We start from the raw sequence: 13,798 nt of genomic DNA, 5'->3' as shown, positions 1-13,798 counted from the left end.
ACTTGAGATATACTCTGTATCTTATAATTAATTCTTTGGAGACTAAACTTCGGCATAGTAGTGGAAAATACAACCAAACCCGTAAAAAAAAATCATTAGAAATTAATCGATCAGAACAGCATGAGAAAAAAAATTCTCTTCGGGTGTAGTGCGTCTTGAGTCTCCCCTGTTGTATGTACACAAGCGACCGAACCCAGTATCCGCACATAGCATTAATACGCTACACACGGAAAGAGCAACGACAGGCAGGCACAGAGTAGACCGTCAACACACGTGCGCGCATACAGAGAATCGTATGTAGAAAGGCTTATGTGTGCGTTGTCAGTGATAGCAAGTAAGCACGTAGGCGTGACGTGTACGTACACGCATTACACGCATTCCTTGACCGGTTTCTACACCGCCAAGCTCCCCGAGGATCAGGCAAGCATCCTAAACCAGTAGCTCTTTTCTTCTCTCCTTCTCTCTCGCTCTCGTACGTTCACTCTCGAGACACGCACGCGTCTACGTGTATACGTATGTGTATGTCTAGCAGCAGCTGCAGCTGCTGCAAGGTGTGTCTTGCGCTGTACTCACGCGGTAAATCTGTAGTGGTACGCTGTACACTCGGTCACAACTGAGAGCACACGTACATTGCTCCAGTGTTACATTTGCTGTTGCGCGGCCTACTTGTTCCTTTCTTTATTAAAAATGTACAATTATTTATGGATGTGCGGTGAAAAAAGTAGCAAACTGAACGTGAATGAAGTTTGGTCTATTGGTATCTTTAATTAAAGCGTAGAATTGAGTTTGAAAAATCAAAAGCTCCATTTCAATAAACTTACTATCTATGCTGCTAACATCCACGTGAAAGCAAAAAAACAAAGATTAAAATAATAATTACCGTGACAAGGTCTCGGCTTCAAGTAAGAAAAGCACTAGTTGCACATCACAAGTTCAGGGTAAAGAGCGCTACACGTAAATCAATTATACGCATACATACATGAGTCGTGGCATCTCCAAGAATGAAACGGTTCGTGACCGCGCTGTACGGAAAGCACAGCAGACGTGTATGCTATATAAAAGCTCGAGGAGATATCCCTTATTCCAGTGAATAAGAGCGTCTAGTTGAACTAGACGAGGGTATCCTCGGTCCGTCCGCGGGTAAGAGCAACAGTTTGTTCCGTGACGTATTCCGCATGGGGCAGGCCAGTTCCGGGGGACCCCCTTCATTAGGACAACATCTACCTTGAAGAAGTCGCTCGCTATGTTCTCAAGTAATACGTAGGAGAGAGAAACAGCTCTTGCGGGCAAAGGCTTGCAGTACATATTTAGTCGATTGCTTCCTACGCCGTCATGTGCTCCTCGTGAAAGGGGAGCGTCGCGGAGTGGCCGCTCCGCGCATCAGTTCCCCACTATTTCTCGACGCGTCCGCGCGATATACCCAAGTCATACTTTTACTGCGACTGCGCTTCTTTCAGCTTCTATGCGCTACCGCATGTTTACTGGGATATTGGCGAGAAAGATAATTATATATCATGCGACAACCAGAGCGTTTTTTAGGTGGTTTTTAGAAATAGTTTCGTTGAAAGTTAAAAGTAGTAGTTAAAATACTTATATTTTAGATATCTTTCGAAATACACGCAAGTAGTTTCAGAAATGATCATACAAGCTGATACTGTCGCAACGTTGTTGTACGAAACATTTGTGTTAATATAAAAAAATGTATAACTATTATCGACACCAGATCAACGTTTGATTAAAGACAACTTTCTGTAGCTGAAAATTAGATTATATTGTTTATTCTGATATATACAATAGATATCAAGGATTATTTGAGACAATATCATTGATTGCTTCATTACTATAATATCTCGATAAATCTGTAGATTGTAAGTCGCAACGCTATCAAAAATAATCATATAAAATAAAGATTCAATCTAATTTAGACTGCAGATAACATTATAAAAAACATTCTATTTTATTCTTGTATTTGTCTACAAGTGCTGGCAACGTTTCTGGAAATCGTTAATTTGTAAAACACTTAGATGATATCCATTCCAAAATAACGAGATTAGTTTGACATTCATTTATCCAAAACCAATAAAGACCACAGGTTTTCCCGAATATGTCACAATTTTCAAAAGTTTTAGAAAATCAAATGACAACTGAATCACAGAAGTACTTTCAAAACAATTGGTGCAAGTATGAAATAGACGAAGCCATATACAAGAGAGCGAGGAGAGAGAGAGAGAGAGCGAGCAATCCCCGGAGCATTCCTGCACGCCTATTCATTGAGCGAAGCTTAGTACATTTCCACGGTGTGCTCGAGTACATCTGAGCTCTCGCGCGTTAGTTGCGGGTACCGTAGCACCGAGAGAGCAGTTGAGAGGCGTTCGATTGGCCGTGGCGCACATAAGACCAACTAAAAGCTTCTACTCTCCCGATGATTCGCCGACTCTATTCGATCGACAAAAGTGTTTTGCGACAAACGGTTAGTAAAGCTTCGCCTGGGCTTTTCATTAAAAAGTGCCGCCAGAAGAAGAATAGATGGTAGGTCTAGGATCGAACGTCATACCAGTGTACCCTTCGAGACTATTCTGTTCGCCTGATCATTATGCCTCGCGCTTTCGACATCCATACACTCGATTATTCTCGCGGCCTCTCTCTCACTCCCTCTCTCTCTCTCTCTCTCTCTCTCTCTCTCTCTCTTTCTACCTACCTACCTACTTTATCTCTGCGAGCAATACTTACTGAGAGTATTACTACGTGAGCGCGGGCAATGTCAAGCTTTGAGTATCGAAATATTCGAGGCGATGGCTGATCGAATCACCGTGACTTTTTCGTACTGGGCTTTCAATTTGCTTACCAGATACTATAAAACATTTTTTTTTTATTTAATTATTATTTGTCTAAGATCATTTCCTTAAAATTAATTCTTTAAAAATAACAGATTTATTTTTAATTTCTAACGTTTTATGAAAAACGCAATCAGTAGAACATACCAGGATTGGTAAGACAGCGTTTGCCTTGTTGACTTATACTACTTAAAATGTCTCACCGAACTAAAATGTTATATTTAATTGTATATATTCCGGACTGTTCTCGTGGTATTTAAATAGACGCAGCATCAACAACTGACTCATATTTATAAATGATTATTTATAAGTTAATGACTTACATATTCATGGCCTATGCTTTCCCAAATATTTGAAATATTTTATGAAATAATTCTAATGCTACTGCACTTGTCATTGCTTTCAATCAAAACTGCATTATATAAAAAATAAATTGAGTCGATTTAATTTATATTATCAACCGAGAGCCAGACTTCAGTGACATCTGTTACGCAATAACCCAACTGAGAGAAACTAGAAGTATGAGAGTTAAATATGTATGATGTATAAATTATAGATCTCTAATATAAGTAGACGGTCAAACACACTCGGTGCTTCCAAGAAAATGGATGGTGTTTTCCTTGATCTCTGCTGCATTTGGTAATTTTTTAAATATTTATTTGGTAAGTGTAGTGCTGCAATCTCTCTATTACTTGTTACTTATCATCGATAATTGATTTATGAGCTGATAAATGTGTATTTAAGCGATCAAATGTTCTTGTGTACAAATTTTTGCTTTCAATGTACGAAAACTTTCTATCATTCTACCGATATATTAATAATGTGACAGTTTGTTCTTTTTAATTACAAAGAAAATATGTATCTGAAATAAACTATCAGAGCAGTAATATTATAATTTCAGTTTACAAGTGAAAGATTGACTTCGATATAACCTCAATAACAATTAATTCTTTCCATTTTATTAATATTCAATTAAAATAAAACAAGTGAGATGTATAAGTAATGCATAATATTTTTACTTACAAAACATTATATTTATGTCTGTAGACAAAAACTTATACAAGAGGATAAACAAAGCAGCAAAACTGGAGATTCTAACCTTATTATGTCTATCTATTAGTTTTTATACAACTTATTTTCAATCAATGAATCAAAATGCTTTCCACTTGTGGTGATATCCTAGAAACAACAGGTACAATTTTAAATAATTATTAATATTTCATGTGCTAATATAATAAAATACATCAGCAAATTTTTATTAGCATTGTTAGGTCAATCAGCAGACGGAGCATCAGGAACTGATAGTATTGGAACACACAGTGATTTATCTGGAAATACGACAATATTAACAAGACCTCCTAGAATGGATATTGTTTGTATTCTGGATTTGCAACAATTGGAGCACTCACTTCAAAGAAAGAAAGCATTCGAGGAAATTAAACAAGCATGTAATCTAGTGAATGCTCGACTGCATCATATACAGTTTGAAAAACTGGATTTTGGAGAAACAAATGTACTGGATACATTTTATAACGCAGATGTTGCTGTAGTAGATTTGAGCATACAAATGCAGCAGTCTGCTCTGTTCTATCACTTAGGAGTTAGAGAAAGTTTTGGAATGAAAGAAAATATTTTGTTATTTAACGATATGGATTCAGAGGCTACACTCAGACTGAAGGTAAAAATATCATTATGCACATTTTTTTGAAATATCAAGTATTTTTTAAAGTAAACAGGAGTATAATAGTATCTATGTAAAAAATGTATGTGATTAACAAAAGATTTTTATTCTAAACTTAGCTAAACTCTGAATTATTTGTACAGAAACAACTTCTACTAAATATAATTTATAATTTTATCTATTTTTGCCCTACATATAAATAAATGTATCTGAATACATTTTTCAGATTTCCTGTGGCAATTATAGATTTGTTGCCTATAAGTTTATGGACAGTGATACTAGTGTAATTACATCTAATTTTGCTAAATGTAGTAATGATGAAACTCTTGACCTTTCACAGAGGTTGAAGAAAATTTATGAAGAAGTTGAAATACAATCAAAGTAAGCCTTAATTTTTTTTTTAAATTATTAATCAGAGATTTATAACAGTTTTCATTATTTTAATTTTTTTTTATAATTTGTAGAGCACACATGAAAGAAAAATTTTTAGCAGATTTACGTAAAATGCGAGAAAGTCTTACTGGTGAAGAGCTTGCAAAAGCTTTAACTAATATGAGAAAAAGATTAGATGATCCTAATGTCTTATCAGGAGAAGTAGTTCTGAATGTCCTTATTTCATTTAGAGACATACAGGTAGGATTCTTGAAGTTTATTCTTATCAAGTACATAGTAAAATATACATATAAATTTTTTTCAGGACTATGATGCAATGGTTCAACTTGTTGATGATTTACGTACAGTTCCAAACCACAAAAATTCAATAAATACACCAGCTATTCGATTTCAGTATGCATTTGCTCTCAACCGTAGACAGAAAGAAGGTGATAGAGCAAAAGCATTAAAGGTGATTGAAGAGGCCTTAAAGAAAAAAGAGAACTATGTCCCAGATATTATTTGCTTATGTGGGAGAATTTATAAAGATATGTTTGTTGAAAGTAATTATCAAGATCAAAAATGTCTTGAACAAGCCATACATTGGTATAGAAAAGGCTTTGAGGTATAGTTTGAAATAATAAAATATATTTATTATTTAAAATATATATCTTAAAGTAAATTTCCTCATATAGGTACAGCCAAATGAATATGCTGGCATCAATTTGGCTACACTTCTAGTAGTTGCAGGCAACGAATTTTCTAAAAGTGAAGAGCTTCAACATATAGGAATGGTACTCAATAATTTAATTGGCAAGAAAGGTAGTTTGGGAAGTCTCAAAGATTACTGGGATGTGGCAACGTTTTTTGAAATTAGTGTACTTGCTGAAGATTACTCAAAGGCTATTAAAGCTGCTGAGTGTATGTTTAAGCTAAAACCTCCTGATTGGTACCTGAAATCGACAATAGGAAATATTAGTCTTATAAATAAATTTAGAAAGAAAAATGAAGATATAGAGGTAGGTCCAGAGCAACAAATTTTCGTTTTCTGGATGGATTACTTTATTGAAGCTACAAAGAATGATGTTAGTGATAACATTCGATTCCCAGTAAGTTTTCATTCATAAGTGTTATTGATTATTTTGTCTACTATTAAAAATCAACGTATTTAAGAATAATTGTATTTAAAATTTTTACATTATAGGTTTTAGTTCTAGAGCCAACAAAAATTTTAATGCCCAGTTACGTCATAGTAAATCTTGGAGCTGAAGAAAAATCAATTCAAATTTCTAATCTATGTTTAGAAAGCATGAAACATTGTTGCAAACAAGTTCACGACTGGTTATTTAATGCTGATATGATTCGCAGTGTTAGTTTGTATAAAAGAGACGAGCGTTGTTTATTTTTGTATGTCCAAGAAAATTCCGACGATTTCCAAATGTACTTACCATCAGTCAAATGTAGACAGAGATTTTACGATCTTATCTTGGAAATGACAAGAGATCAGGAAAATATGGTTACTGATCTCGATGCATATATGGCAGATGACACATCAAAAGTTAAGGTACGTCTTATTTCATTTTATTTGTTGATAATAGAGTAGTAATTACTAGTCGTGTTGCTATTTTAGTTTGAGTACGAATTGGATGAGCAGAATAAGCGCATTGTTCTCGGACGTGGTACCTATGGAGTTGTTTATGCTGCTCGTGATTTAAACACCCAAGTTCGTATCGCCGTTAAAGAAATTCGCGAAAAAAATCTTGGCGATGTACAACCGTTACACGAAGAAATAAAATTGCACAGCCAACTTCGGCACAGAAATATAGTTCAATATTTAGGTTCTGTGAGTGAAGATGGGTTCTTCAAAATTTTTATGGAACAAGTTCCAGGAGGTATAAATTTGCTTGTATGTAAAAATAAATTAATAATAAATATTTATTTTGAAATGAATGTAACTTTTACAGGAAGCTTATCAGCCTTACTCAGATCGAAATGGGGTCCTCTAAAACAAAATGAAGCTACGATATCGTACTATACAAAACAAATTTTAGAAGGATTAAAGTACTTGCACGATCAGAGGATTGTTCATAGGGACATCAAAGGTTTACAAGTTTTCTAAAATACCCTAATAGTTGCGAAGAAGTGTTTAACCGAGTTAATTTAATTTAAATTTAGGTGACAATGTTTTGGTAAACACGTATAGCGGTGTTGTTAAAATCTCGGATTTCGGCATGTCTAAAAGATTAGCTGGCTTGTGCCCAAGCACTGAAACTTTCGCTGGAACTCTACAATACATGGCCCCGGAAGTTATTGACAAAGGTCAACGTGGCTACGGGGCACCGGTCGGTAACATTAAATTTCAAATAAACACTTCCATGTACGTTATAAATAACAAAATTATATCTTTAATCAATTAGGCCGACATTTGGTCGCTTGGTTGTACCGTGGTTGAGATGGCTACTGGCAAACCGCCATTTATTGAATTAGGGTCACCTCAAGCAGCAGTTTTTAAGGTAAAACTGAAATTAAATTTTCACGCTAATTGGACAGTTACTTAAATTATTACAATAATATTTCATCGTAGGTTGGCTACTACAAAATACATCCCGAAATCCCCTCGGAATTATCAGACAGAGCCAAAAATTTCATTTTGCGATGCTTCGAAGCGAACCCCGACACTCGAGCCACGGCGTCTGAATTACTAGAGGATCCCTTTTTATCAGAGTAAGTTAAATTTAAATCGTAATAATTACAAACAAATATTATAATTTTTGTATAATATAGAAAGAAAAAAACATTGCGATTGGCCGCTCCACCAGACTTCAGTCGCAGCAAATCAGTACCAAGCGACAAGGCAGAAAAGCTCGTAATAAATGATAAAACCAATAATAATCATATCGTTACACCAAGTCCGATGCAAGCTTCGCAATCAGACGACAGGTAACGCGAGTCTCTTTACGTATCATTATTATGCGTTTCGCTTCAAATTAGTATGTTAGCAAAGTGTTAATTTTGTTGTTGAGCTTTTTATGTCACACATCACTGCTCGTATCAAAGTAGGAAGCTTTCTTTTCTAATTGATTGTATAGCGCTACGTTCTTTTTTGATTTGACATTATGATTTTTTTTGTAATTTGGTGCTCGCTTGAAATTGAAGTAACGTGCATAATGGAGGTCCGTCAAAATTACGTCGATTAAGAGACTGCAGCCCAGCTCGATATCTATCGCCTATCAGCATGCCAACTACAAATCTGTCGTATAACAGGTATGATCTTATTGGTGTGCTAATGCATGACGTTTTTTCATTGTATTAATGCACCTAACTTGACTCCTCATACAATATGTTATATTGTACACATATATGACATGTTTTTGCATGTACGTGCAAAGCAATATTTACTATACGTATACATGCTTATGAGTTTTGAAATGCAAGGCTAAGAAAAAGTACGCTACGGTGGTCAAGGTATTGTAGCTGCTTGGCGTTGTAGCGTGCGATTATTGCGAAATTAAAAGCAAACGACACTCAAAACTAAACACATACGCGTGTCTGTGGTTTTGTTTAGCTGCAGCACGATAGGAATGACTCCTTCAATCGAAACAAGCGAGCCTGATGTCGTTGGAGATTCCATAGCGAGACGAAGTTCGTCAGGCGGTCTACTCTCGCCGGAAGTCGAACTCACAGGTATAACATCTCATTATAACTATATTATTTTGTCGTTGTGCAACGAATTAACGATCTCGCTTATATTCGCGTGATATAGCACGTATTATTTCATCGTTGTTATTGGTTGACTATAAAATCTGTTTACGTTGGATACTTTGAAGTTGGATTTTTTTTCTACGGTTTGTATTTATTAGCGCACGTTAAATATACTTGATTGGAATAGATTATTAAAAATGGAGATACTAACTATTCCAAATTGTCGTTGAAGTTTTAATGACATAATCATGCAACTGCTTTGTCTTACAAAGCAGGTCATCTGACGCAGAAAAGCGGAGAAGAACAGGAAGGCTTTTATTTGCTGAAGAAGGATAGTCAGCGGCGGATGACTTTAACAAGGGTCTTAAATCAAGATGAAACGAAAATTTGTACACTTTGGTTAGACAAGATTCAATCGGAAGTTGGTCACGTTACCGTTTTACAAATGGCATGTGGATTACTACAAATAATTTAATTACTGAAATACTGAGGGGAAGTTTTAATTGAAGTATGATATATTACAGAATCATTTAGAATCGTTAACCAGGGCATTGAGAAATTACATTTCTGAACAAAAGCAAGAGCTACTAACAGCAGCAATCAGCAAATTGAAAGAAGAACTGGATTTTGATTCAACTGCTATTAACCAGTTACATTTTGCTATTTACCTATTTAAAGACGCAGTAAACGAAGTCCTTAAAATGCACAGCATAAAACCTCACTGGATTTTTGCCTTAGATAATCTAGTGACAAATGCTGTTCAAGCTGCTATTACCGTACTGTCTCCTGGTAAGAACGTTATTTTTCGTATATTTCGCAAGTTACACCTGATTGCTTACATTAGAATGTACAATTTTCAAATTGAATTTTTCAGAATTAGGAGCAAATTTGTTGGGCCACGAAAGAATTCAGACAACGGTCGAAGGTGCCGAAGAAGGATCAACTTCAGGAGTATCTACCGTCAATTCTACGAAATCACATAAAACAGGCGAATCTGCCGACTATAGTAAATATTGGTTGGAATATCATGATCAAATGGGATCGTTGAAAGTCGAAAATATGAAATTAATGCATGAATTATTAGAGGGTCAAAAGGTTTATCAAAGTTTGCTATATCAAGCATTAGAGGAGCAAAAAGAACAATTAAGGGTTTTAACGGATTTGTGTAAAAGTATTAATCAGAAAATCAGCAGAAAGAACCTTGGGTGAATAAATTTTCCAACGTTAGTAAAATAGTCAAAATGTACGAGTGCAAAATTTATTTGTTTATTTTTACAGAAGACCACAAATTAGTATTACTGACTACAACGATGAGAACGCAGTTGATTCACCATTGATACATTGGCTACAAAATTTGAATGTAGACAGTGATGCTATAGATAGGGTAAATATATTATAATTGAAATGATTAGACATTTGCTTTGAAAAAATATTAATTGAAATATTTTTTCTAGTTTATCAATGAAGAATATATTCTCGAGGATATTTTAGTTTACATTAACAGAGAAGACTTACGTAGACTCAATTTAAAGTAAGTTGGAAAATTCGTGAGCTACTTGAGTTATTGTTACTTTATAATATTGTTATTCTGTTGCTTATTTTTACAGAGGTGGAGTTGAATTGAAAATATGGAAAGCCATATTGACACATAGAAATTCTTCAAACCCCAAAGGAATATCACAAAGTTTGAAAAAGTAACCATGAAGGAAGTAGCTAGTCTCACTATAGCTGCTTAGATTAATCTAACAATAAACTTACTAATTAATCGTACTGACTTACTAACCGATACCGTGATAATATAGGAATAGTCAGCTATCAAGTGCACATGCACAAGAAATAATTATTTCTATACGATGAATGTGCCTTAACCAGTGCAAAATAGTCAGTTTTATATTGCAGCTATTGAATTTGTGTATAATAGTCATGGTGTATTGAACCACTTTATTTTTTATACAAAACTATACATCAACCAACAATTTTTAAATATGTCTTCCATTGATATGTTTAATATCAAGCCATGATCTTTTTAAATTATGATTTCAATTTTAATTTCTTGTTTGAATTGTGTATATAGCAGATTTTTGATAGGCACTTATTAGACAGTCTTTGAATAATGTACAGTATTGCATAATATATTCATGTTTATGTTTATTGTTAAAATGTTCAATAAATTTTAGATAAAATTATGGATTTTCAAAATACTCACAATCACAAATGAAAAGTTATTAAAGTTTTCTTAGAGTTTATTGAGACTTTAACATTTAAACGCAGCATATTTTCATAATAATATTAACTCTATTGTATGTTTAGCATCTTCTGCACACGTAAATTATAAAATAAGTTATTTTATTCACACTCGTCGTCATAGACTGATCAAGCAAATAGCAAACTTCTACTAAAATTTTTACATGAATCTAATCTTACTTCACTAAAATTAATCAAGTCATTTTTGAGAAAATATATTTTCAAAATTTTTATTTTTAACATATCATCCTAGAAATTGTTTTTTATATTTATAGTAATGTTATTATTTCCATTTGCATGAAAGAAAACATAAAAGTATCTTTTGTATCTCAAATTTGTAAGTGAAGCGTTTTAATTGCGTAGCAATAAAAATAAGTATAAAATCGAATAATCATTTATCTTATCCTTTTTTTCTCTTCCTTACACTTATTTCAAAGTATACGTAGTTTATCGGAAACTTTCAAGTTCCTTCCTTCTTGAAATAAAAGCGCTTTGTCGATAAGAGCTTTGAAGAGTTCAACTCTTACATAATTATTTTTGAATATGAAGAAGCAAAAAGGAAAACTACGAAAAGTGCGTCTTCATTGAAAGACTACTTTGCTCGCAATTTTTCAGCTTTTGGTTGCTTTTATGATTCAAACTGTCTAGTTTACTTGTTATTCTGTTGTTTACCTTTACATGTTATTCTGTTGCTTACCTTTACCTGTTATTCTGTTATGCTGTTCCTAAACGAGCAATTTCTCTCGATGTGTTGAAAAACAATTTGTCTATGCCATTAAGTCTTTATATTGTTGAGGCATGCCTATTGTTGAGCGTAAATATTTCAATTTGTCTATTAACTTATGGCAGTCGTGAAAAAATCTAAATTCTTTTTCGCAATTATCTATTTATTTCAGATCACTATTGAAAAAAATAAAAACTGGAACAGCCTATAATTTGAAAAATACGCGGAAAAATCAAGACGTCCTTGTGTGGAAAGGCGACGCGAACAGACGCGCGAAAATTGAGATGGGCCTTAGGAAGGGACCACTCGTGGGAAAGAAAAAATTTGACAACGCACTTTTTCTTTCATGCAGCAACGACATAACGAAACGATTCTCGGGCGAAGCATCGAGTCGAGTCAGTACGGGGTGTGTCGTTTTCAATTGATTCATTCGTGAATCGCAAAAATTAAGACTGTAATTTGTTGCAATGTTGGCGTCGATGGCAGTCTGCTTATTATAGCCATACTGACTAATCCGACGAGCAGAAATAGGCCAAAATTTTCGACTCTCCCGTTTTAGTCATTTAAAAAGTTCGTGAAATTTTAAATTTTGGAGTTAACGCCATTTAAAATCATGAACAATAGAACTTTTCTATCAATTATATAGTTTAAAATCGACTCTTCGAAGTCTTCAGTAGAATATGGATGAAAGCAAAATACTGCTTTGTGATTTGATTCCCCTGTAATGCAAAATCGCAACCCCTTTGGCGTTTATTTCGTTACAGCCCTCGTAGTTCAATCGAATAACATGTCATACAAATGGAAGTTTGTCGTTTTGTAGCGAGCCCCTATAAACTTCTAATGAAATTCGAGAAGACATAACGTTATTTTGAACAATAATGTAGTTTTGGCATCCTTTTTTCAGTCCAATATATCATTCATGTTGTATGAAAAATGTATCATTTTCATAGTCTGTTATTTCATATACCATCAACAAGAACAATACAGTGCATCATCTAAAGCTATATGTGGAGAGTATATTTTTATCACCGCGGTCAAGTGTTCAGTCCTACAACAAGCCAAAAGCAAAGAAGATGTAATTCCTCAAACGACAAACCAGCTATACAGTTGTTGAAAGCGAAGTAACCTTTAAAGCACGACGATTTAATTACAAGCTCGCAAAAGCCTCCAAAATTCATAAGTCGCGCTCCGCAGTGCTACGATTGTTATTAGACGGCAGGAGGTGTCGTGGCTTCAACGCACAGTGAACGACGAGCCGAACTCGACGATATAACGAGGATATATTGTCCACGAGAATAGCTGTTGCTTTGTATCATTAGGTGCAATACTTTGTCAGTCAAAGATGCGTGCAGACAATGACTGTCGTGTGATTGTTGCTGAATAGCCTACATATTTTGAGGTGAGTGTCTACATGGTATGGATCGGAGGGTTCGTGGTACTAGCTGTCAGATAGTAGAATGTAGAGATATGAAAATTTAAGTTCTGTTGTTGGTTATTAGAATGATTAAGACTTTTCTCAGTACTGGTTGTAAATTTTAAGTAAAAATTATGAAATAATATAATGTATTTATATACACTGTTGAGAATAATAAATACTATAATTGAAAAATATAGCGAATTATCATTCTATAAAATATATTGTCAATGATCATAACTATTTATTCTAATTAGTTTTGAGAACAAACTTTTGTAAAAAGAGGTAAAAAAAAATTTAGGGCAATATTTTAACCTCGAATATATATGATATTGAATAACACCCTCCGAACGTTTTCAAGGCAACCGTTGCTAGGAACGCTAAAGTAGATTAATTAATTTCAAAGTACACAACTTCCAAAGCTCTCACTGATGTGCACTACCTATGGTGTTTCAAACAGCTTCAAAGTAAAGAAAAAAATGTTCCGCGTCTGGTTGAAGTTTCCTTATAAACTGTTAATAAATAAGAAATTACATTAAAAGAATTGTATATTTACTTGTCATCTTGATGGAAGTTTCAGAAATCAATTTTCCTCTGAAAACGAATGTAAAAATTTATATAAATTGATTATTTTTTAATACCGTCATATAGACTTATTTTCTGGAGTAAATAGTTTTAAGTAGTATGACGCAAAATGGTCAGACATAATAATAAATTTCAATACAATCGATAGTATTACCAACTGTTAGACAATTTATTAATAAATAAATCATAAAAATCTACTAACAATAAATCGTTGACAAAATTTTTACGTAATATCATAGGCG

General features: G+C 34.0%; 1 protein-coding gene across 6 annotated transcripts; it reads left to right on the top strand.

The window, feature by feature from the left end:
* The first annotated feature begins 28 nt into the window (after nt 1-28).
* Nucleotides 29-11,210, top strand: LOC131664356 (mitogen-activated protein kinase kinase kinase 15). Of its 6 annotated transcripts, XM_058935378.1 has the most exons (23): nt 29-2,529; nt 3,391-3,496; nt 3,882-4,026; nt 4,097-4,512; nt 4,742-4,896; nt 4,980-5,148; nt 5,213-5,512; nt 5,583-5,996; nt 6,092-6,451; nt 6,518-6,779; nt 6,852-6,989; nt 7,063-7,229; nt 7,305-7,400; nt 7,472-7,611; nt 7,672-7,827; nt 8,044-8,151; nt 8,453-8,571; nt 8,862-9,037; nt 9,114-9,378; nt 9,464-9,794; nt 9,868-9,973; nt 10,044-10,120; nt 10,197-11,210. In XM_058935378.1, exons 3-23 carry the CDS (start codon nt 3,990-3,992, stop codon nt 10,285-10,287), a joined length of 4,083 nt encoding a protein of 1,360 aa, XP_058791361.1. In that variant the 5' UTR covers nt 29-2,529; nt 3,391-3,496; nt 3,882-3,989; the 3' UTR covers nt 10,288-11,210. The 6 variants fall into 6 exon arrangements, with proteins under 6 accessions (XP_058791361.1, XP_058791362.1, XP_058791363.1 ...); XM_058935379.1 differs by having other exon boundaries at nt 29-3,473; XM_058935380.1 differs by having other exon boundaries at nt 29-3,496; nt 8,865-9,037.
* Nucleotides 11,211-13,798: the final 2,588 nt, after the last annotated feature.

Source organism: Phymastichus coffea, unplaced genomic scaffold, assembly GCF_024137745.1.
Source record: "Phymastichus coffea isolate CEN01 unplaced genomic scaffold, Cenicafe_Pcof_1.1 PCOF00043, whole genome shotgun sequence".
Taxonomy (NCBI): domain Eukaryota; kingdom Metazoa; phylum Arthropoda; class Insecta; order Hymenoptera; family Eulophidae; genus Phymastichus; species Phymastichus coffea.
Note: the sequence above shows the minus strand (reverse complement) of the source record. Positions and strands in the feature narration are given on the sequence as shown.